Source organism: Artibeus jamaicensis, unplaced genomic scaffold (assembly GCF_021234435.1).
Source record: "Artibeus jamaicensis isolate MK-2021 breed Jamaican fruit bat unplaced genomic scaffold, CSHL_Jam_final scaffold_612, whole genome shotgun sequence".
NCBI classification, from domain to species: Eukaryota; Metazoa; Chordata; class Mammalia; order Chiroptera; family Phyllostomidae; genus Artibeus; species Artibeus jamaicensis.
The window spans coordinates 3,752,482-3,776,744 of NW_026522049.1; the positions used below are offsets into that span (position 1 = coordinate 3,752,482).

At 57.8% G+C, this 24,263-nt stretch overlaps 1 protein-coding gene across 1 annotated transcript; it reads left to right on the forward strand.

Annotated features, from left to right (window-relative positions):
* Positions 1 to 9,845: 9,845 nt before the first annotated feature.
* RHCG (Rh family C glycoprotein) lies at positions 9,846 to 23,053 on the forward strand. Its single transcript, XM_037145033.2, has 11 exons — positions 9,846 to 10,088; positions 15,761 to 15,947; positions 16,301 to 16,451; positions 17,470 to 17,617; positions 18,165 to 18,331; positions 18,702 to 18,839; positions 18,951 to 19,087; positions 19,414 to 19,532; positions 19,753 to 19,826; positions 21,720 to 21,812; positions 22,700 to 23,053. The coding sequence occupies exons 1-10, from the start codon at positions 9,899 to 9,901 to the stop codon at positions 21,786 to 21,788; spliced, it is 1,380 nt and encodes a 459-aa protein (XP_037000928.2). The 5' UTR covers positions 9,846 to 9,898; the 3' UTR covers positions 21,789 to 21,812; positions 22,700 to 23,053.
* The last annotated feature ends 1,210 nt before the right edge of the window (positions 23,054 to 24,263 follow it).

The window sequence follows — 24,263 nt, forward strand, 5'->3', positions numbered from 1 at the left end:
TCTTTCTCTCTCTCTCTCTCCCCCCTTCCTCTCTCTCTAAAACCGATACACATTTTTAAAAATTAAAAAAAAAATCCACTTATTGTTCATGGTTTTGAGGGTGTGAAATCTGGGGAGGCTTACCTGGGAGGTCCTTGCTGGGGGCGCCCAGACAATTGTGGGCGGGGGCTGCCATCCTGTGAAGGCAGGACTGGGGTGCCCACAGCGACGTGCTCACTGGGCTGGCGGCTGATCCTGGCTGTTGGCTGGGGGGGTCCCACCTGGGAGAGCCGGCCAGATCACCTACAGGCACCCTCGCAGCATGGGGGGCATTGAATTTCTTACTTATCGGGGTGACTTCCCCACCAGAGCAAGCCTCTCAAGGAACCAGGCCAAAACTGCCCAACTTTCTCATGACCTAGTTTCAGAATTCACATTATCTATTTGTGGACATCTGTCCAGGTTCAAGAGCAGAAGGCACAGACCCACTTCTCCGTGGAAGGAGCCGCTAGCCTGTAGACTAGCATCTGAGATGGAAGGCACTGAGGCCTTCTTTGGGGGAGGGGAATAGAGCATCACCCCACCCCCACCCCAATCACATGTAAATTGGGGCTTTTATCAGTTAGGATTCTTGCTCATGAACGTCAGAGGCTGGCTCTGGTCAGCTTAAGCAAAAATTTTTGGAAGGCTCTCATCAACGAGAGGTCACTGCCCCCAGAGTCCCCTGTCTGGGATGCAGTAAAAGAAGAGCCTTCATTCATGACAGTAGTATGCAGATCCAGGAAAACAAGCCTCTAGAGGAAGCTGAAAGTGAGCTCCCCCCGAATCAAAGGGGATGCCCACTTATACAGAGCAACTGTTTACCCTGGATCCTGATTGGTCCATTTTTATGCAAATGAAGGATCCAACTTTGCACAGTTTGAGTGATCCAAATGGCACTGTCCGGATTGGTTGGAATCTTGACCCCTGATTGGTCATTATGGAGCCACTCTGCTTCGTCACTAAAGATGCAAATGAGGATATAGCAGTGCAGGCAGCCTGGCATGTGGCTTTCCCACGGCGCAGCGTGCACCAGAGGCTTCTTGTAAACAACAGCTGTTAGCCTCTGATTATGAATTGGGGCCCAGTTACCCACTAGGAGTTCTCTCTCACAGGTAAATTCCTTCCAGGGTCAACAGCCTTTAGGGCTCCCAGAAGTGACGGAGGCTAGAAGGCTAGGATTGGAGAATGAGCCAAACCAAGGAGCTCTGGAGGCCTGGGTAGCAAAGGAAGAAGCGTAAGAGCAGAGCCCAGGAAGAGCGGGATTGGTTGAGTCACAACCTTGCTTCCTGATGGGGCCATTGGTACTTTTTGCTTTCACAGTGGGAAGTCGGGACCTTCTCCAAAGGAGACTGAACACAGTGGGAGACTCTCCAAAGAAGAGCAGGAGGCCGCGGGGCAGGGGGAGTGGATGCCGACACCCCCAAACCACACATGCCCACCACAGAGCACACGGACGGAGACGCCCTCCTGCAGTGGTCGGCACCCCCAAAATACTGATCAGGAGGCACAGAGAACTGAAGACAACGCCCAGGGGAAGCAGAAAACTCGGAGGACTCGGAGGACCATCCCTGAGAGGAGGAACTCGACCTGCTTATCACAGATACAGGACTGGTTTTAGTTCAATATCAGAAAGAACTTTCTTTTGCTGGGGGGAAAAAAGTATTATGTGCTTCGTGTTTTGAGTAGGCAGTAGAGTCATTGAAAAAGCATTGAGAGGAACACGACGAACGTCTCCCTCCCACTGCTGTTCCCGGTCCACCCACGTCTCCGTCTATTCCCGCCTCCGCCCCAGACACCCGTCCTGACGCCGCTTGTCTGTGCGCCCGCCCGCAGGCTTTCTTCCTCTCGAGTTTTGGGTTTTTTTTTTTTTTTTCAATTTCTGTTTAAATTGTGGTAAAATATGCATCGCATAAAACAGACCATTTTAACCACTTTGAGGTGCCCGACTCACGGGCTTTAAGCTCGCTCACACTTTTGCGCCCCCCACGACCTCCGGCCCCCAGACACGCACCCTGCACTCCCGCGTCGCCCCCGCCCTCGGGCACTCTTCCACGCTCTGTATCCAAGCATTGGCCTCTGCGCAGGGCCTCCTGCAGGTGGGGTCGCACAGGGTCCGTGCTTCCGAGAGGGAGCCGCCTCCTTCCCAGATCTCAGGACCAGTCATCCCAGCCTCAGACGCTGCCTGATCCTGTGCCGCTCCCACAAGTCTGGGCTCAATAAGTCACAGGGCTGCTAACTCACCAGGGAGCTATTTCTAAAACGGTCAGAGACTGAAACGCTATGGTACCAATATGTAAGAGCACGTGTAAATTCCAGAAGGAAATGCCACGGAAGGCTGGCGAGAGGTATCTCTAGGATTCCAGGTCACTTTTCTGCTCTTTCCTTTGCCTTGGCCACAGCGGGCTTCCTGCCCTCTACCCTCAGGGACGACAATAATGCTATTGTCACTGGTGAGAGATGTCACTCTAAGAACACCCCTCGGAAACGGTGTGGATCGAATTGAAATGCACGAGAATTGGATCCAAGGGGAATTTGCACGGTTCTGTCTGTGGCTGGGCTCCCCCTGGGCCCCAAGGGTTGCCCACCCTCATTTGCCAGCCTGTGGTCATCGCAAGCCCCCACAATCCCAGGATCGAGACCCACCAGCCTAGGGCCGACCCCTGACCCTGGCCTGGGCCTGCATGGGGCAGAGGATGAGTCCCATGGCAGGGAAGCCTGAGTGACTGACACTGTGGATAAGCCAATGTTCACCAAGCAGGGGTGAGCTCTGGGCACCTGTGTGGGGGACACGTACTGCTCCCTCCCTTCCTCTTCCCCTCCTCCCTCCTCCAGACTCCCTCCTTACTGCCTCCCTCCCTTCCTTCCTCCCTTTATTTTTAATCCTCACCCAAATATATATTTATTGATGAGAAAGAAAGAGAGAGATCAATGGGTCGCCTCCTGCAGGCACCCCAACTGGGGTGGGACCTGCAACCCAGGTATGAGCCCTGACCAGGGATCCGGGATCGAAGCCACAAGCCTTTGCTGTACAGGATGACACCCAGCCGACCGAGCCACCCCTCCTCCCTTTTCCTTCCCCTCCATTCCTTGCTCCTCTCATTTCCTCCACAACCCCAGTCATCTGTCGCGCAAGAGGGACACAATGATGAACCACCTACTGTCCTTTCCCAAGGGACCTGCAGCCTGGAGAGGGAAGCAGGGAAGTCCTAGAGTTCACTGCTGTGTGCTCAGAGGCCTGAGGGAGGGCTTCCTGGAGGAAGTGATACTTGTGATGAACCCTGATAATCGAGGAAGAGTTACTCAGGGAAGAAAATGAATGATAGCTTAGTCCTCACAGGCAGATCTGTTGCTGCTGCAGGTTCCCAACAGGTCCCTCCTGCTCCACAGAACCAGCCCTGCCAAAGAGGACTTCCTTGGTTGGGGCATTACCCGGACCGTCTTGCACCTCTGTCTCCCCTGCAAACCAGCCTACCTAGTCCTGACATGCAGCAGCCTGAGCGCACCGCAGGGCTGGGCTCGGCTCACCCCACGGCCGGCCGCAGCTGAGTCAGGGTCCGCCTCTGCGCCCAGGGCTTTCGGAAGCGGCTTGCCCACCTCCCCTGCGGGGTCATGCCTGGGCCGCGTGATTCTCACCATAGGTTTGACAATTCTTCCGCGTTTGGGGCCCAGATCTTTTAATCTTCCATTCTTTGTTTTCTCCCCACAAATTTAAAAATGCAGGAAAACTGGTTTCCTTGCTCCAACAGGAGAACAGTTCTTCTAGAAAGCTGTGATTAGGCTTGTCTCTGTCAGGCTTAAGGTCATGGAGCCCTCTAGGCAAAGGTGTGAGGGGGCAGGAATGCATTTGGGGACCTTTCTCATACTTTCCCCTCTGCCAAGGAGCCTTCCTGGACCCTCCGCCGTGTTTGGGCCGTAACTGAATAAAAGACGCACTTGGGGATCATTAGCCCTGATAGAACGTCTGTTGTGTCTGTGGATAGAGTCCCTGCCTTTTCTAAATTTCTCCTGGATTTAAAAGGTGTGCCATGTGCCCTGGCTGGTGTGGCTCAGTGGATTGAACTCTGGCCTGCGAACCAAAGGGTCACCAGTTTGACTCCCAGTCAGGGCACATGCCTGGGTTGCGAGCTGGGTCCCCAGTAGGGGGCGCACAAGAGGTAACCACACATGGATGTTTCTCTCCCTCTCTTTCTCCCTCCCTTCCCTTCTCTAAAAATAAATAAATAAATAATTTTTGAAAGGTGTGCCACGTGAATACAGGTTTTAGAGAGGTCAGTTTCAGGATGGGCCGACTCTGGAGGTCAGACATGGGCACCGGAGAGCAGGACGAGAGGTTGGGCCGGGCCAGGGAGAGAGGCCCCCCTGAAACTGTTTAAATGAGGGGAAACGAATACACTTGTGTTGTTCTGCAATTAAAAAATAAAAATAAATAAAAATTATACTCACAGAAAGGGCGGGGTGCGGAGGGAAGGCAGCCAGGGGGGGCGATCGGGCAGACTCCGTCAGAAAGGTTGATTCGGGGAAAACTGGGGTGAGGTGGAGAGAGGGTTTTCATCAGATGGTGGGGGCGCACGGCCAGCTTCTGCCTGGGCTGACTGTGCCCCCCAGCCAGTAGGGAGACCTGAGGCAGAGGGACCCTGAGCTGAGGGTGCAGGGCCGATGGAGCGTGGTCCTTCCGCTGGGGTCGGTGTGGCTCCATGAGCCTCTGCTCCTTCCCTTCCTCCATTATCACTGCTGGTCTCTCTCGAAGGGCTGGGAGCACGTCTGGAATGCCCCGCTGTGCCAGATCCCACCCCACCTGCCGTTCCTACAAAGGGAGGCAAGGACAGAAAGGCTTTAGGTCCTCCAACGGCCCTCATGCCAGGCGCAGGCCAGCCTCACCGCTCACTGTACCCCCCACCCGGCCCCTCACCCCTATGACCAGAAATCAACCGGGGAGAAGAGATAAGTAAACATAACCTTGCAGGACTGATATGAGGCTGTGATAAGTGCAATCTCAAGTTCATTTTTTTAAAGAGAGATAGACAAAGCAACCCTGGCTGGTGTGGCTCAGTGGATTGAGTACCAACCTGTGAACCACAGTCCCCAGTTTGATTCCCAGCCAGGGCACATGCCTGGGTTGTGGGCCAGGCCCCCAGTAGAGGGCGCATGAGAGGCAACCACATGTTGATGTTTCCCTCGCTCTCATTCTCTCTCCTTTCCCCTCTCTCTCTAAAAGTAAATAAACTAAAAAATCTTTTTTTAAAAAAGAACCCAGGCCTGTTGTCTTACACAAGGCCTCTCAATGTGGGGGTGCTACTGTTTCTGCGCGATTAAAGTCGGGGTACACGTCTCTGCCTGCAAGGACACGGACGAGATGCTGTGTCCTTCTCAGATCCGCCCACCTGGGAGCACAGGGTGTCCCGCCCCCCAGCACCCCTGACCTTGGTTTTGCTCCCACAGGTTGTCACGGAGGAGAGAGTTCTGCACAAAGACTGCGTCCTCTCCCCTTCCCCCACGGGCCGGCAGCCACACCCTCCCTGGGGAGGCCTGGGGCTCCTGAGTCCTCCTGGGCCCAGGGCAGAGAGCCCCAGAGAGAACAGGCCATGGTCTACCTCGGCCATCTGCAACCTCGTTCACCTCGTGGCACTCAAACTAATCACTAAAATTCTGCGGCACACCAGAAAACATGGTGTGTTGTTTTTTTTTGCCAGTTTGACAAAAAATAAAATAGGTATACTTTTGATTCATTCACACTAGTTGACTATTGTGTTGGCTGCTGTCATTTTTAAATTTGACCATCTGAAGGAAAAGAGGCCAGTGCCCCGACTGCAGAGTCAGGTATTGCATGTTTCAAACATTCTTGCCCTGGCCCAGCAGCTCAGTTAATTAGAGCATCATCTCAATACACCAAGGTTGCAGGTTTGATCCCTGGTCAGGGCACATGTACGAGCAAACAGTGAATACATAAATAAGTGGAACAACACATTGATGTGTCTGTCTGTCTGTCTCTCTCTCCATCCTACTTTCCTTGCTCTCTCTAAAATCAATCAATTAAAAAAAATCTTGCATCACACCGGTTGAAAACCGCTGCTGTGCACTGTGGAAGCATGTCCCGGTTTTACTCAGGAGCTTCCCACAGGACTCTCACCCACTTCCACAGGAAACAGAAGTGACTGCTTCCTTGAAGCATTGGCACCTGGTCTGAAGTCACCCATCCCCACGGGAGCCAGGAGCCACCTCAGTGTCAGGACATGCCTTAGAGTTACCTGGTTCTCATAGGCCTCCTGAGGGTGGGGTCCTTCTCTCACCCCATTGGGTGGATGGGCAATTGGGGCCCAGAGAGGTCAACAGCTTGCCTAAGGGTGCACAGGAGGGAGGCAGCAGGGCTGGGACTTGAACCCCCGCCCCTTTGAACGTCTGTGTCCAGGGCTCTGCACCAGGCTGTGGGTTCTCCCTGGAGTCTCACAGCGGACCAGGGCAGCGGGCAGGGCCGACCACAGGTCCTCAGTCATTTGCGGATGGAGGAAACAAGGCCCCGAGAGGGGATTCGCTGTGACCAAAGCTGCCATCCTGGGACCCGCCCCAGAAAAGCCTGAGTCCTGGAGTCCTGCCCTTGCCACCGCTGCGAGCTGCTCAAGGGACCGAGGCCAAGGAGGCCAAGGGCGATCTGCCAAGACGGATGGGCAGAAGGAAGGACGACCCAGTGCCTGTCCCTTGTACATCTCCTTCACCTTGGCCACCAGGCCTGGAGCAGGGAGACCCTGCCTCCGAGCAGGGTAATCAGACTCACCCTGACTCTCAACCCGCACCGCCCCCGACCCCTTGCCTGCCGAGGCAGCTGCCACGCCCTCTGCTTCTCTCCCCTGAGGAGACAACCATCCCGTCCCTGGCATCCTCCCTGTCACCGCCATTATCGAGGCAGCTGCAGTTTAGGAGGAAGTGACTGGCGTCTCAGGGGAAACCCCTGCCCAACCCCGCCAACCTGAACAGCTGGTTTCTTGAACCCTGCTCTCAGAGGCCAGCCCAGAATGACAGCTTTCTGATGGTCATCAGAATCCTGGGGCTGGGTGAGGAGCTGGCCTGGATTCTTCCCGTGGTGGGCGGACAAGAGAAAAAAAGACAAAGGGAAGAGGAGAAGGTCCACTTCTTATCTGCTCTGCAAATCCTGCATCAGCTCACCTCTTCCATGAAGCCCACCCAGATCACCCCAGTGTCCTCCAAACTCTCAACAACCTAGGAAAGTGCTTGCTTCCGCTGTACCCACAGAGGCAAACGACTCGTGCCTTCTCTTGTACTGTACAAACGTGGGGGGGCATCATTTTCCTCCACGGCACTGACCAGCCTCTAACAGACTACACACTTTACTGACCCATCTGCTTTCTTTTTGACATCGCTCCCCCACCCCCCTAAAAAAAACAAATGCAAGTTCCATGAAGACAGGCCTTTTGCCTCTTTGTCTCACTGGTACATCCCAGCACCTAGAACAGTGCCTGGCACACAGTAGGTGCTCAGAGAACATCACTCATCCTTTCCTCCCTCCTCAGCCACATGGGGCAGATTATGAATCAGACAGACACCACCTCTATCCTCAAGGAGCGGCCCCACCACCGTGGCGACGGACGGCTCCAGAGGCCTGCGTGCCCCCACCTACTTCTTCCCCAAAGGTCCCAGCCCCTCGCCTCCCTCCCCTCCACTCACCGTCCTTTGCTTCCATGTCTTTCTCTGGACAGAGCGCACACACTGGGAATTGGGCCTTTCGCGGTTTCGTGAGATGGGACATCCCGGTGTCTTTGTCCGTGAGCACGTTCTCAGCCTGCCTGAGGACTTGCTTTCTTCATCTCTAGGAGTGGCCCCCACATCCCCCTGAAGGGTCGTGGGTCATTGGGATATGCTGAAAGGGTCTGGCCACTGTGGGCACATGCCGGCACTGTTCCTGCGGTGTTTGCTGTGTCTTGAAGCATGCGGGCTGCTTCTCCTGACAGGGAATCGGGGACCCCCTGGTGCTCCAGGCTGGCGCCCTGGGGCCCCGCTCGAGGTCCCAGCACCCCGATCCAGTGCTTGGTTCCAGGCGTTCTGTGTGGCGTCTGTGGCTGTCACAAATCCGGGACCCAGACTGGTAACCGTTGTTTCAAATCCGGCACTGGCGAGGGGAGGTCATGGGCACCGCGCTCGCTCTGCAGGCAGGGGGTGCCTGCCTCGTTTCCGGGGGAATCTAGAAATGTGTCTCCAAATAGTTCCGCCTCTAGGAATTCACTACCTCTAGGAAAAGACTGGTGTTCCTGGATGCTGACACCGTTATTTACTATACCAAACAAATCAGAGGCGACCTCATTGTTCGGCAGGACGGATTGGCCAGATAAAGCACGGTATGCTGCCATTACAATGATGTCGGCGTGCCCTGGCTGGTGTGGCTCAGTGGGTTGGAGTGCTGTCCCCTGCACCAAAGGGTTGCAGGTTCGATCCCCGGTCAGGGCACATGTGTAGGTTGCGGGTTGGATCCTCAGCTGCAGCGCGTGTGGGAGGCAACGGATCGATGTTTGTCTCTCACGTTGATATTTCTCTCCTCTCTCTCTAAAAATGCAATGAAAAATATGTCCTCGGTGAGGAGCAAAAAGAAAAAAGATGTTGTGGAGCAAGAAGAGTGTGGGAAGATGCTTATGAAATACTAAATAAATAAAGCAGGCCATAAATCAGTGTTACGGTCACGCTCTCTCACTAGTGCGATTTGTAGGTGGTTACAGGTGCCTTTTGGTTTCTTCTTCGTACTTTTCTGGGGGGGTTCCCCCAAAATCTCTACCATATACTCATAGTAACTTTTTCTAAAAGAAAAAATAGAAAGCCAGATTTGTTCGGACCAAATATGGACTAAGCATAGATTTAACTCGAATTCTAGAGTTAGCTCAAGTCAAGATCCCACACATGAACCAACAGGTCATTCCCAGTCATCGCTCAGTGACCCTGTGAGAAACTCACAAACTCTTCTTACAACTTTTTATACAACTTTTCCTTGATACCCTCTTCTTTGGGAATAACTTGAGATTTACAGAAAAGTTGCAAAAATAGTACAGAGTCCCTGCGTACCCTCCCATCATTTATTTTTATATCGGGAGAGAGAGAAACATGAAATTGTTGTTCCACGTATTCGTGCATTCATTGGCAGACTCTTGTACGTGCCCTGACCAGGGATCGAACCTGCAGCCTTCATGTATCAGGGCCATGCTCTAACCAACTGAGCTACCTACCAGGCCAGGGCTACCTCCATATTGTTAACATCTTACATAAGCAGCGTGTATTGGCCACAACTAAGAAACCCACGTGGGTGGGCCTGCAGCTATTAACTAAACTTCAGGCCGTTTAGGCTTCGCCACCCTCCCCACTGACCTGCTCCTGTTCCACAGTGCAGTCTCCGCTGCGGCTGGGGCGGGCTCTCAGCCTCCCCTGGCTCTGCAGGTGCCCTGAGAGAAGAATTCTGCAACCACACAAAAAAAAGGGCTCATGCTAACGACGATGATGTCCATTTACGTCTGGGAATGGCTCCGTTTTCTATCTCGGCGGGAGGCACACGCATCACCTTTTCTTCTCCATTCAAGGGAACAAGGCGGACCAGGCACTGCGGTCCCGGAGACGGGTCCTGCAACGGTGCGGCGCCCTCGCCCCACCCACTGCCCCTCGGTCGCTGCGCCCACCTCTGTCCCTCTCCCGGGCCAGCCTGGGCCGTGGGTACCGTCGCTGCTGCTTGGGCGCGCGCGCGCACACGGGCGGCACCTGGATCGGCTGCTGGGTAACCTGCCGCGACGGCCCCGCCCCTGCCCCTGCCCCGGTCTTATTAAAAGCCAGCCCGCCTCCGAGCGCCTGATTCCCGCCGCAGCCGCCCGGCCAGGAGCCCCCCGCCACGAGCATGGCCTGGAACACCAACCTCCGCTGGCGGCTGCCGCTCACGTGCCTGCTGCTGCAGGCGGCCATGGTGGTCCTCTTCGGCGTGTTCGTGCGCTACGACCAGGATTCCGACGCCCACTGGATGGAGAAGAAGGGAAGCCGGAACGTCTCCGGCGGCGACATGGACAATGAATTCTACTACCGCTACCCCAGTAAGTCCCGCCGCCCCGGCAGGCCCACCTGCCGCACGCCCAGCCCGTCCTCCTCTGACCCCGCGCCTGGCGGCTGAGAACGAGGGCGACGGCGGGAGGAGATGCTTGGCACAGCCTCTGCCCCCCTTCGTCCCCCGTACGCGGGTGCTTGCGCGTCCCCGGGCACCACGCTGGAGAAACGGCCAGAAGTGCAAAGTCCTTCCACCACCCTCCCCCGCCCGTGAACAAGTAATATGGGACCTCACCCACCTGGGGAGCTCATCCGCGGGCCACCACCTCCCCGTCGGAGAGTCCCCAGCGATGTCCTCAAAGAGTCCCATCTTAGCCACCAGCCAGTGGCGGACCGAGGCTCCCTTGTCCGTCCAGCTGTCCCATACTGTCCTTGTCGAGGGCCGCAGGGACTCGTGTGGACCTGCCCAAACTGCTGCCCGGAGAGGGGTGTGGGGCCCTCTTTGGCTGGGAGAGGGAGAAGGGGCACCGCCGAATTCTCGGGATCCAAGTGCTGTGATTAAGAGCGTGCCTGGGATCGCCAGACCTGACTTCTCTCCTGGCTCCGCCGCTCACCTGGGGGTGGCTCCATTGCCAACCTTGCTGAAACTCTGTCCTTACCTGTGGAATGAAAATAACAGGGACCTACCTGCCTTACGGGGGTGGAGCGAGGCCGGTAGGGGACAGGGCTGGGCATGGAACCCTCACTTCACGAGGGACAATTACTAGAAAGGCGCTGAACACAGATGCCCTAGGACTCAGGGGTGGGAAGAACTGCCCCGACCCTGGGTCACACAGGCCCCCGGAGTCCTGCCTGTGGGCACCAATGCTGACCGCCAGGCTTGCACACGGGCTGGCACTGCCGGGCCTGTGGGGCCATGGCCTCATCTGGGGGGACACAGCCTGAAGGAGAAGCAGCCAACCTGCACCTCGCTCAGATTCAGCTCCATTGAACGAGCGACCAGCTTTCCCACCAGCAGAGGGCGGTGTGACCTGGGCTGTGGAATCGCACAGCTCTGGGGCCATGACTGTGAGACTCCCTACACCCATCTGCAAACTGGGGGTGTCACTTCATGCACAGGATCTCCAGAAAGACGGAAGGTGGCTGGTGCCTGGTAGGACAGTGAGAGGCCAGTAAATGCTGGCCTTGCGATTCCTCATGAGGGAGTGAGCGCTCTGTCGCTGGAGGTATTTAAGTGGAGGCCCAGCATCTCTTTAGAGATGTAACCAAGGCACATCTCCCTGCATCTCTTTAGAGATGTAACCAAGGCACATCTCCCTGCTATTCACCTTGAATAGCATTTCAATGCCTTCAGGCTGTCCCCACTTACCCGTGCTTTTTGCATGCGGAGAGCTGTCAGGAATGGCATGTGCTTGGTCCCATGTTGTGGTGCAGAAAATGGAAGTTAGGGATTTGCCTAAAGTGCTCAGCCAGTCTCCGGCACCCACAGGGGTGGAGCCAGGCCCTCCCCCCACAGCCCACCTGCTTTCCAGGGCCTCCTGTGGCATTGCCAGCCCCTGACCGCATCCCCAGGAGATTGTGCAGGGACGGCATGGGCCTGGGGACGGCCCCAAGGCGTGGGAGAGGCGGGAGCTGCTGTGGCCTATCAACAGCTGCGTGAGAAACTTTGTTTCAGATTTCGGAGATTTCTGAGAGTCATCTTGGCCGGGAAGAGTGAGCTTCAAAGCAGGTGGGGGGACCTGGACAGTGAGCACAGCTGTGTACTGGTGCCCCCTTGTGGCTGTTCTCAGGGGTGGCAGCTCCCTCAGGGACCCCCGATGTAAGGGGTAGGTTCTGGGCTGGGCTGCTTGAGTCACCCCTTTCTGGGGAAAGAGAAGGCAGGAGGGGGTGTCTCACCAACTTCCACTGGCCTTCAGCAAGTCTCCATGTCAACAAATGCAAAGCTGGTCAGTCCTGAAAGAGGAAAAAGAGAAATGGTAGCTAGTAAGATGGAGCAATTGCTGAGGGGCCGGACCTAAGCCGGGGCGGGGCGCTGGTTGGATCCCCTCATGGGATGTGAAACAGGGGCTCCCAGGTGGTCACGACTCCCCACTGGACGGGGAAGGCAGAGCAGGTCAGAGAGGTTATGTCCTTGCTGGTTTGCCCCATCTGGAGCTTTGAAGTGTCACTATAAAAAGCATTTCAAAAAAAAAAAAAAAAAAAAAAGCATTTCAGGCGCCCTGGCTGGTGTAGCTCAGTGGATTGAGCGCAAGCCTGCGAACCAGGCAATCTCGGTTCAATTCCCAGTCAGGGCACATGCCTGGGTTGCAGGCCAGTTCCCAGCAGGGGGTGCGAGAAAGGCAACCATACATTGATGTTTCTCTCCCTCTCTCCTTCCCTTCCCCTCTAAAGATAAATAAATAAAATCTTAAAAAAAAAAAGCATTTCAGGTAGCAGCAAACCTTATGAAATGAACTGATACACTGGTTCATTTGGGTTGTAAGTTAGGACCAGTTAGGGAAATAAAGGAACAGGAAGGAAGAGAATGAATTGGGGTTGTGTCTGAGGCAGGGGTGTGGGGGAGAAGAGACAGCCACAGGGAGGGTCAGAGCCAGGTCAGGGCACCCCTAGAGGCAGGGGGGAGGAGGGGGGGAGTGGGGGCAGGCAGGGGGGAAGCACTGGGAAGGGAGGGCCCCGCCCCTGCTCACAGGGAGAAGGGAGGCAGACCTGAGCCGCAAACACCTCCCCAGTGAGCTGCCTGCCAGCCCCTCCAGCCTCACCCCTGCGCGCATGGTCCCTCTGTGCCACCACTCAGTTGACACCCCTCTTCTGGTAAGGGTTCTCGGAGGCCGCCTTTTCCCAGGTTTCCTCCCCGCTCCCTGCCTGCGCCCTCCCTGTCCACTCCTCGGGCTTCCGGGCTGGCCAGCACTCCACTTCTGTGGCTTTCACCTCCCGACTCACCGCTGTCCCTGCAGGCCTGCCCTCTTGGGTCTCAGATGCCCGCTCCCACCCACTCAGCCAGCCCTGCCTGCCCCTCACCCCCACCCCGCCCCGTGGCCTCCCCCTGCCCTCCCGGCCAGCAGCCCTGCCTTCCTGCCGACTCCCCTCCCGGCTCTAGAACTGCAGCCTGAGTGTGAGCGGGTCCCACACCCCCACCCTGTTTCGCACCCCTCCCCCAGTCTGTCGCCCACCCACTCCTCCCGAGAATAACCGTGACACCACGCAGGCTGCTTCGCATGCATTGGCTCTGTCTCCCCACGACAGCGGGAAACGTGACAAACCAGGGGACTCAGGAAGACACGACATCAGCGGCACATGGCGTGAGACGCAAGCCGAGCCGCTGTTTGTGTGAACCCGCTCCGGTGCCCCCACAGAAGCTCAGGGCGCGGGGGGGGGGGCAAGGCCACAGCTCTCCTGCATCAGCTTGTGCGCCCCCTGCCCCCTCCCCGAGGTGTGCCCGCCCTCCTCAGCCTCCCCCAGGTGGCTGCTGGCCAAGGGGCCCCTGGCTGAGGCCCGGGCCTCAGGGAAGCCTGCGGAGCAGGCAGAGCAGGGCAGATCCCCACCCGGGCAGGGCAGGGCAGCTGTGGCGGAAGCGCGGCTGCCCCTGCACCTCAGCCAGGCGGCAGTGCGCACCTGGGCCTCTGGGTGCTGTGGGCAGGAGGCACTGGATTACACATGGGGGCTGCAGCCTCCCCTGACGGGGAACCCCCACCCGGGTTCCCGGACTGCCACTCAGCCAGCCCATCGGAGTGCTGCCCACAGGAGAGCCATGGGCTCTCCTTCCTTCATGGCTCTGTATCAAGAGCCCACCTGGGACTCCTGGGTGTGAACCAGGAGGCGTGGCCTCACCTTCTCGGCGGTTCAGAGTCTAGTGGCCCTGACAAACCAACCCAACGGCAAACTGTAAAGAAGGAAGAGGAATGCCACGAGGGAGGGGACCGGCTTTGAGCCGGGAGGCCCTTGTGACGAAGTGACACTTTGCTGAGATCTGGAGGAAGGGCAGAGGTTGGCCATTCTGCGGGAAGGTCATCCAGGTGGGGCTGAGGGACACAGGAGGGCACAGCGCCGCCCCGCTCCTGTTGAACTTATTAGAAGATCATTTCAAATGCACAAAAAGTTACAAAAACAAGAAAGAGTCCAAAGAACAGTGGGTCTTCTCTGACTCCGAAAGAGCCATTTCCTCCCCTTTTTTCTACACATTGATGCAAACACACTTTTTTCTTCTGGACCATTTGAAGGCCAGATATATGTCACAGCTCAGGAGCCTTAATTACTCCTGTATATATATTTTAAAGATTTTATTTATTTATTTTTAGAGAGGAGAAGAGAGGGAAAGAAACATCCATGTGTAGTTGCTTCTCATGCATCCCCTACTGGGAACCCAGCCCACGACCCCGGGCATGTGCCCTGACTGGGAATCGAACCGGTGACACTTTGGTTCGCAGGCCGGCACTCAATCCACTGAGCCACACCAGCCACGGCAAAACTCACATGTATTTCCTAACAGTAGAGGTATTCTGTTTCAAAACCATATGAGTCAAGCTCATCAGTTTGCACTGGACAATGCCATCCTCTACTGTCTCCATCTAATTTTGCCAATAACAACCTTTCCCTCCGCCAAATCCAGGATCCAGTCTGGAATGGGGTATCGACTTTAGCCTCTCCCCTCTCGAACGTGCCTGAGGCTGGCACTGTGCTTCCTCAGCCAGAATACCATCTAGGTGTATGTCTTCTTCAGTGTCACATCTGAAGACGGGCAGCGTCCATCCGCCCTTCATTGGTGATGTCAGTGTTCATCGTCCACTCAAGTTGCTGCCCACTTTCTCCGCTGTCTGGTTACTGGGTTGTTGTTCTGGGCGTTTTTTTCTTTTTCCCTCCCTTGGGACTCCTCAGCAGCACCCTATGGAGACACTCCCGAAACCCATGCAAACGTCCCGCTCGTCATCAGCACAGCTCCCTGGACTTGGCGCCCACTGATGGAACCTTTGCTGTGAAAACGCCGATTTCCCAGTTTCGGCTCATTCCACATCCCACGCCGGGCCCTCAGCATTCTGCTCTCAGCCACAGGACTTCCCTGCAACCGCGGGGTTTTCATTCGTGGCCGTTCGTCACGATGTCGATGCTCAGACCTGGCCCGTGGGACCTCTTCCGGCCAGCCCCCGTGCCCGGTGACACACCCGCAGGCTCGTTCGTGCTTGCGTCACTGTCTCTGCGTCTCAAAGCGCTTTGCCCTCTGTTATTTCCTGGGAATGGAGGACCATGCAGGGTTCGTTCTGGGCAGGCGCTGGGCGTGGCTCTACCTCCAGGGTTACCGTGGCGAAAACGGAGGCCCTCAGAGGGGACGTGGCTCGTCCAGGCTGAGCTGCGAGTTGGCAGACGGGCTGGGCCAGGACTCAGAGTGACAGTGTGCCTAAGTCACACCAGACGAGGACACTTGCCCGGCTTGGACACCTGTGACGGGACAGTCACCCTGCGAGGTGCTTTGCAGACAGAACTGCACGTCATTGCCGCATTTGTGAGTGAGCGTCTCGGAAGGGGCTGCCGAGCCCCCAGGATGCTCAGTGACTGCAGAGCCGTCTACCCAGCAAATGCAGGAGCCGGGGTCCAAGTTCAGGTGGAATGGGATCGAGGGGGCAAGGCCCCGGATCCGGGGTGGAATCCACAGCACGGCCCCAATTTTCAACGCCCGGGTGAGGGTGGAGAGCGGGAGACGTCACCTACCCTGGCCGCCCTCTCCCTGCAGGCTTCCAGGACGTGCACGTGATGATCTTCGTGGGCTTCGGCTTCCTCATGACCTTCCTGAAGCGCTATGGCTACAGCTCCGTGGCCTTCAACTTCCTGCTGGCGGCCTTCGGCATCCAGTGGGCAGTGCTGATGCAGGGCTGGTTTCACTCCTTCCACAACGGCTACATTCTCGTGGGCGTGGAGAAGTGAGTGGTAGGGGCGGGGCCCTGGAGGGGCGGGGCCTAGGGCGGGCCTAGGGGCGGGGCCTAGGGCTTGGGCTTTGTGCCCACTCCTCCTCATCCAATCAGGATCCATTGGGCCTGTCTCTCTCTTTCTCTCTCTCTCCCCCCTTCCTGCTTCTTGAGTCCCTAGGATGGGAGTTCTCACAGTGTCCACGCATCACAGGGAGGGTCTCCCTGCCCCTAAGTTTAAGGCTGCAGAGACACCTCAGTGTCTCCTGTCCAGGGGCCGCCACTGGGTCCTCCATGCAGACACGGGGGAGGGAATTGCCTCGAGAAACCCCAGTCCATGGGCCCCTCCCGGACCTGTCCCCCCACAGCCTCATCAACGCCGACTTCTGCGTGGGCTCCGTCTGTGTGGCCTTTGGGGCGATTCTGGGCAAGGTCAGCCCCATCCAGTTGCTCATCATGACTCTCTTCCAAGTGACCCTCTTCTCCGTGAACGAGTTCATCCTCCTCAGCCTGCTGAAGGTGCCTGGGGGGCAGAGGAAGAGAGGGCTGGGGGGGACCTGCCAGCCAGATTCAATTCAGTCTTGGCAAATCTCCTGACCTTCTGCACCCCACTGTGTCCACCTCGGAAGTGGGAGCAGCCTTGGGTTGGGCGTATTTCCTGTGGCTTCTCTCCGAGATCGGCACAGTTATTACCCCCATTGTACAGATGGGCAAGCTGGGTCGCAGAGGGGTTAGGGGGCTCATCCAAGGTCACACAGCTAGAAGTGTCCGCGGGCTGTGTCAGCCAGCTCTGTGACCTGAGGTGGCACATGGCCTGCTCTGGCTGGGCGTGCCCTGCTGAAAGACTGCTCTGAGCGGGGGGGAGCAGGGGGCTGAAGAGACGGGGCGGAGGGGGACAGGGAGGAAAGCTAAGTCAGCGAAGCACCTGTCAAGTGTGAGGCGCTTCACACAGGTGGTCCAGGTGTATCCTTGAGGTAGCCCTGCTAGGCCACTACGGTCACCCCCCACCCCCTTGTAAATGAGAAACTGAAATCCTCTGGCCAGGAGAGGAGGGTGGGGGTGGGGTGGACAGCGGGAAGTTAGCTGGGAGGTGGGGGGCAAGGAGTGGGAGAGGATGCAGGAATGCGGGTCGCTGCAGGCTCCGTGGGCGGTGCTGGGCCAGGAGCACGTGTGTGGCAGGGAGCCTGGGGAGGGGACGCCCAGAGGACAGGAGAGCTCCCCAGAAGTAAGAGAAGGTGAAAGCCAGTGGGGGGCAAACCAGATGCAGGGTTGCCCTGGGTTCTTGCCGTGCTTCCCTCTTCCAGCTGCGTAACGGCACAAGAGGCTCCCGACCCTGGACTCCCTGCCCCCACCTGTCACGCGGGTGAGGGTGACCGGGGTTCAGGGATCTCTCCTTTCTCCCCTTCCCAGTGGGTTGGTCTGTGGAGACCCCAGGCTCCATCCAATACCAGTCAGGTCAGAGACGGTGCAATGTCATCAGTGGACAGCAGGGGGCAGGGGGGAGCTGTCCCAGCCTGACAGGCCCCTTGTCCCCAAGGTGAAGGACGCAGGGGGCTCCATGACCATCCACACATTCGGGGCCTACTTTGGACTCACGGTGACCTGGATCCTCTACCGACCCAACCTGTCTCAGAGCAAGGAGAGGAACGGTCCTGTGTACCACTCGGACCTCTTTGCCATGATCGGTGAGAGCGGCCCCAACCACTGAGGGCCACCTTGATGACCAAGGGCCCCCAGAATAGAGGTCACCCCTGAACCCTTCCTGGATCCCAGATGCCCGGCCAGTCCCCCCGCACTTTCCCTCGGTTGCTGCAGGGCAGACACAGCAGTACCCCGGCCGGCGCTCAGGCAGGGTGTGCGATCCTACTTCCCACTCTGGGCTCTTCAAACATTCAAGGAGCTCCTCGCAGTGTCACGGAAGCAGGGACAGTGCCCCCAGATAATCTCCCTCCAGTGGAGAGAAAGTCTGCCCCTCACGGCACAGTGGGAGCAGGGGGGAGAGGCGTGTGGCCCAGTTGTGGGGTCAGGGCCGACCTCCCGGAGCAGAGTGGAAGGCTCAGTGGGAGGCAGGCAGCGAGCAAGGCAGGGAAGTCCTCAGGGGGAGAGACCCCAGCACGAGTAAGGTGACAGGGGCAAAAACAGCTGGGCGTGGGAGTCATTTGACATCCCTGGAGCTAAAGGACCCAACTAACGCCTCCCCCGGGGCCCACGGGCCCTCTGCGGCCTAGCCAGGCACCCTTTTCCTGTGGATGTACTGGCCCAGCTTCAACTCGGCTGTGTCCGACCACGGAGACGCCCAGCACCGCGCGGCCATCAACACCTACTGCTCCCTGGCAGCCTGTGTGCTGACTGCAGTGGCGCTGTCCAGCGCCCTGCACAAGAAGGGCAAGCTGGACATGGTGAGCAGGGGCAGGGGTGGGGCAGTGGGACCCTGGGGAGGCCCCTGTGCCGGTGCGTAGGAAGCTCCCCGCCCACCAGCAGCTCAGCGAGGCAGGTAGCCGAGGGGTCATAAGAAACTGAGTCTCAGGCAGAAACGATTCGTTGGGTTGCAGCAGAGCCCAGGACTGGGCTCTTGGACATGCCATCGAGCAGGCTGCTCTAGAACAGCTAGGCCCCGCTGCCCCTCCTCCTGCAGCCCGAGGGGCTGGCAGCTGTTCTGGGCTGAGCTCCGCATCAGGCCTGCCCGGCAGGATGGCCAGGGCACCTCTCCTCTGCAAGACACTGGCCCGCAGCCCTCTCAGGCCTGCCTGCTGTGCCCGCCCCGCCCAGGTGCACATCCAGAACGCCACGCTGGCCGGCGGGGTGGCCGTGGGCACCGCCGCGGAGATGATGCTCATGCCTTACGGCTCCCTCATCGTCGGCTTCATCTGCGGCATCGTCTCCACCCTGGGCTTTGTGTACCTGACGGTGAGGGCCCCGGGCGAGGGGCGGGGGACTGAGGGAGGCTGGGGCTCTGGGTTTGGGGTCCCTGCCCGGCCAGGACTCCCGGCCTGAGCGGCGCCTGTCTCCCCTCTGCAGCCGTTCCTGGAGTCCCACCTGCGGATCCAGGACACGTGCGGCATCCACAACCTGCACGGGATGCCTGGCATCATAGGCGGCATTGTGGGTGCCGTGACAGCGGCCTGCGCCACCACATCCGTGTACGGACAGGAAGGGTAAGTATGGCCCAGATGCGGGGGAGGGGAACTCCGTCCCCCCCACCCCCGCTACTGTGCCTCTGGGGTCCAAGACTGTGTCTCCATCCTGGTCTCCCCCCACTCTAGACGACTGTTTTTCATGGGCCCCTCTGCCCACCCTTGTCCTTCCACAGGAGTCTGAGACCAGCTGATCTGTCTGCCCAATGCTCTCATTTTGCAGATGGGAAGGCTGAGGCCCAGGGTGTGTTGAACACTGGTGCCCGCTCACGTTTTTGACCGCGTGGCAGCATTTGGCTCCTTGGCCTCTCTGTGGGGCCCTGACCTGTCCCCTGTCTCCACCCCAGGCTGGCCCATGCCTTTGACATTGAAGGTTCTAACTGGTCCGCAAGCACTCAAGGCGGTTTCCAGGCCGCAGGCATCTTCGTGTCCCTGGCCATGGCCCTGGGGGGCGGTGTCATTGTGGGTAAGTGAGAATGGCTGGGTCAGAGAAGGTGGAGCCGAGGTGGGGTTTGGTGGTTGGGGAACCCCAAAGTCTGTAGCAGGGGCCAGCCGGGAGCTACCAGGAACCCTCTGTCTCTGCCCTGACGCCGCAGGACTGGAGAGACATCCCCAGCAGCAGGGACACGCTGGGTGCACAGAGAGGAAGTAGGTCCTGACCTCTTGTGACCTCCAACTTCCTTTAGGATGCATTTTGAAATTGCCCATCTGGGGACAACCCTCTGAAGAGAACTGCTTTGAAGATGCCGTGTACTGGGAGGTCAGTTCCACGGGCTCAGCCCCCTGCACCAGGACAGTGGCCTCCCCACTGCCTAGACCCCACACATGCATGGCCACTGGGCTGGCACCTGGGGGGACCAGAGGCTGAGGGTTGGAGACAGGGGCTGCCTCACCTTGCTCCTACACCGGGTGGCCGCATCTCCCGAGGGCTGCAGGCTTTCATCTGGAGCAGTCATTCCCGAAGCGTGGTCCCCCATCAGCATCCCGTGGGGACTTGCCCCCACATCCAAACCTCAGGGTGGGGGCATGTCTGCCTCCCAAGCCTGTGCCCGGACACAGACCCCGAGCCCGTGCTGGGGGCCATGCTGCCTTTGTGACAGGAGGCACCTCCTTCGGTCTCTGGGCCAGGGTGGCCGGGTGCCCGTACAGAAATCCACCTTGGAAAACCCTTCTAGAAGCTGAAAGCAGTGGGGTGTCTTTTAAAACATGCCATGACTGGGGCTTCCCATGATGTCAGGCAGTCCCGCCTCCCCACACATGGTGATGGGGGTGTTTGCCTGTGTTGGGTGGTGGACGAGGGCAGAGGGCCCTTCCCCGTCTCCTGCACTCCCTCCCGCCCCCCCCCCCACAAGATGTGGCCTGCCCAGAACTGTCTGGCATTTGGCTGTGTGGTGCTAAAGCCATCCCCAGGTCTCTAGGGGCAGTTTTAACCAGTGTCCACCCTAAACCAGTGTCATGTACATAACGAATACACCTGTTTAAACCACTCCCTTTAAATTATTTTTTAATTTTATTTGTTGACTGTAGGGAGGGAGAAAGAGCGAGAGAAAGAGAGAGATTTGTTGTCCATTTGTTGATGCATTCACTGGTTGATTCTTGTATGTGCCCTGACCAGGGATCAAACCCACAACCTTGACCTATCAGGACGACACTCTAACCAACTCAGCTACCCGGCCAGGGCCTCTAAATTCTTTCTTTAAATTATAAAATGAATAGAAGCTCGTGAAAGAAAATCTGGACATAAAGAGAAATGGAAAGAAATCCCATCATCCTAATTCAAGCACTGTTAATATTTTTTAGTATATTTCCTTCCAGTTTTTTTTCTGACAGCGCTGAGAAGACATTATACACCCAGTTTGGTAGGCTGTTCCTTCCCTTTATCTCTTGTCAGAAGCGTTCCGTGTTACTAATTCTTAATAAACGTCCTTTCTTGGCAGCATAATTATTTGCATGCTGTATTTAAAGTCAGAACCTAAACTATTTTAGACGCCACGATTACAAAGGAAACAAATGAAGAAAATGCCTTCGTTCCCACCGGTAGACGTTTCGCGTTAGGTTCTGCTTTGCTCTTTATCATCCAATTCTAGTAGGTTCACACCTTCTCTCTGCAGAAAACCCCGCAGCGGCAGTCATTTTTGAGGAACAGAATTCTGTGCTGGAGAAAGTGCGCGCTAGCAGCCTGTCCCCCGGCTGTCCACTGTCTGTCCCCTGCCCTGGCCTCTGGGCGGTTTCCCTGACAGACGCGTCCCCGAGGGGGTCTGCTTTCTGCCACAGAGCACGCACCACACACCTTTCAAAAGTGGGTTCGGCGCAGCCAGAATCCCCCCCCCCAGGCTGGGTTACCAGCCTCTTGAGCGCATTTGGGACGTTCGTCATTGTCCCTTTCACTCCAATGCCTTCCCAGTGTTCCAGCCGGGCGAGGGCTCTGGTCCTGGCAGGGTCCCAGCACCCTGGACAGTGGCGTAGGTGAAGTAGGGGCGGGGCCCAGGGTGCAGGACGACCCTGCTCCTCCGTGCGCAATCTGCATGGTGACCGCTAGGTGGCGCCCGCCACACACCATGTGCGACTCCTGACTTCCCCGGGCTGCTCTCGTTCCACTCGGGCGCCAGCCCAGGCCGGGCCGAGCTCTCAGAGCTGCCTCCTCCCTCTGCAGGTGCCCGAGGAACATAAGAACGAAGCCTTACATCCTGAGGACTCTACCCTCAAGCCCTCAGAACCTTAAGCTCCCAGAGCGGGCGAGAGACAGGTAAGCATGAGTGTGGCTTGCCAGGTTCTCCCAGGGGGAGAGGTGCCCAGCTCTGGGGATCAGATGCCCCCAGCAAAGGGGCAAAGAGAAAGCACCGAGAAAGGAGGATGTGAGCGTCCCCCGTCCTCCTGTCTGGGGTGGCGCGGGCCGGCTGGGGTTGGTGGGAGAGACGCTCAGTCAGGCTGCCTGCACCCTGGACAGACACAAGGGCACGTGGACGGCCCACTGGGCTTGCTGCCTACTGGCCGCGGGACTTGGAGGGTCTCTTCCTCCCCAGAGACTGAGTCTCATTTACTAAAGTGGAGACGACAGGACTGGCTCTATTCAGTTGATCAACTCAAGCAAGACCCTTCCTTCCTAGATTTTATTTATTTATTTTTAGAGAGGGAAGGGAGGGAGAAAGAGAGGAAGACCTCAGTGTGTGGGTGCCTCTCACATGCCCCCTACTGGGGACCTGGCCTGGAACCCAGGCATGTGCCCTGACTGGGAATTGAACCAGTGATGCTTTGGCTCACAGGCTGGTGCTCAGTCCATTGAGCCACACCAGCCAGAGCACTTCCTTCCCATTGATAGGCAAGGGAATTAAGGCTCAGAGAGGGGTTCAGGGTTACAAGGTCAAGGAGCTGGCAGGTGGGTGAACTGGGATCTTTCCAGGCCATCCGTCATTGCCCCTATTTGACCTCCTGGAGGTGGGAGCTTGGGAGGAGCTGTGTCTGGGGCGAAAGGCTGAATGTCCTGGCAGGAGAGGACGCGGGGGTTAAGGAGACGGGAAAGTGAGGCTCTGACCAGTGGCTGCAGCTGGCTCACCCCACTCACGAAGGGAAAGGTGCCCGAGGGCCTATAGCAGGAGCTGACAGCGGCCCCTGCTCTTGGCTGTCTCCCTGCAGGCTCCACCGACTGCTTTGGTGTTCTAGAAGGAGCCGGTGCTGGCCAGGCTGGGCACACAAGGACAAGGGGAGCAGTACCGGCCTGCTGGCCTGGCCCAGGGGGCCACCACCCTGCCCTCCCCCTTCATCCCAGGGGGCCTGCCTGAGACCGGAGAAGGAGGAACTGAAGATGAAGTGGGTGTTCAAGCCACTTCAGCTGCAGGAGGCCTGCCGCCGGGGGTCTTCGTGGCCTCATCCTAAGAAGAGGAGGCCGGAGGGGGTGCTGGGCCTGGAGGCAGACCCCAGCTCTCCTGTGTGACCACTTGGCGGCCAGCCGCCCGCTGCCGGGCTCTCGGCCTGCACGCCCCAGGCCCCCCGGCCCCCAGACCTCTCTGTGCTATGTGCTAAGGGCAGCTGCTGTGAATAAACCATGTTCTTTGTAAAATGGGTGCGAGTATTCTAACGGCCAGTCTCAGGGTGAACAGGACACAAGGGTCAGGGCTCCCTGCCCCAGTCCTCACCTCCCACCCCGAGCTGCTCTCTGCTTTGTAAGGGTAAGGCACCCCAGGCTGCTGAGGAGGAATTTGGGGTGCTGGAGCCTGCTGCTACCTGGAGCCCCCTGGCAAGGCTCAGCTTCAGGGCCTGGGCATTTCCCCAAAGCCCCTCCTTACTGCATAGCGACCACCCCAGAAACTCACCCTTTGTGAGACCACCCTGCCCCCTGAGCCCCCAGCATGACCCAGCTTCCAGGGCACGAGGTGGGGAGGGCCTTTTGGGGCCGATCTCCTTTTCCCCGCCATTCCCTTCTCCCTCCTAGCCAGGCAGGCCAGCTCCACTCGCCCTCCACAGCAGAGGACGGTTTCATCAGTTTAGGTCTCCCACCGCTTAGGCCTGCCCACCACCCTGGATGGAGTAACACACAGGTGCCACCCTCAGGGGCCTCATGGTCTAGCTGAGGGACCCCCTGCACCCAGTATCCACCCTGACCCGCCTTCAGTGCCCAGGAGGCTTCCCAGAGTGGGTCACCTGGGGAGGGCTTGGGAGGCTGAATAGGAGTTCACCAGAAGGCTGGCAAAGCGACAGCTTGGGCCGAGACCCAGGGATGGGAATCAACATGGCGAGGTTGAGTTTGCCTAAAGGAGAGGTGACAGGTGATGTAAAAGCATGCCACCTGGAGAAGAAGAGGCAGAATGTGGACCCTTTGAGGAGCAAAGACCCCAGGGAAGAAGGGGTGAGGGGAAAGGGAGGGCGGGGTCTTTCCTGACTGCAATCTGCCCTCCCTACCCTCCTCACTATTCACACGCACACACGCACACACACTCTCAGGCCTTGGCTCCCTTTGCCAGGGGAGGGGGCCCGGAGGAGGAGGAGGAGGAGGAGGAGGAGGAGGAGGGGAGGGAGCTGAAATGCAACCTATTCATGTTCCCGCGAAGTAACACCCCTCATTTTCCATGCTGGGTAAAGACAAAAACCCTTTACAACCTGTTTCTGGAACTTGTCAGCAGCTGCCAAGAGGAGCATGTTAATTAAACGTCGGCAAAGATGGAAGCCGGAGGCCCCGGCTCTAATTGGACAGTTTGCTTCA

What these genes read in the sequence shown, in the direction of transcription:
- RHCG (XM_037145033.2), top strand. Translation starts at nt 9,899, where the DNA reads ATGGCCTGGAACACCAACCTCCGCTGGCGGCTGCCGCTCACGTGCCTG. An exon ending in ATTCTCGTGGGCGTGGAGAA is followed by an intron (nt 15,948 to 16,300) that starts GTGAGTGGTAGG and finishes GTCCCCCCACAG; the next exon opens with CCTCATCAACGCCGACTTCT. An exon ending in AAGATGCCGTGTACTGGGAG is followed by an intron (nt 19,827 to 21,719) that starts GTCAGTTCCACG and finishes CTCCCTCTGCAG; the next exon opens with GTGCCCGAGGAACATAAGAA.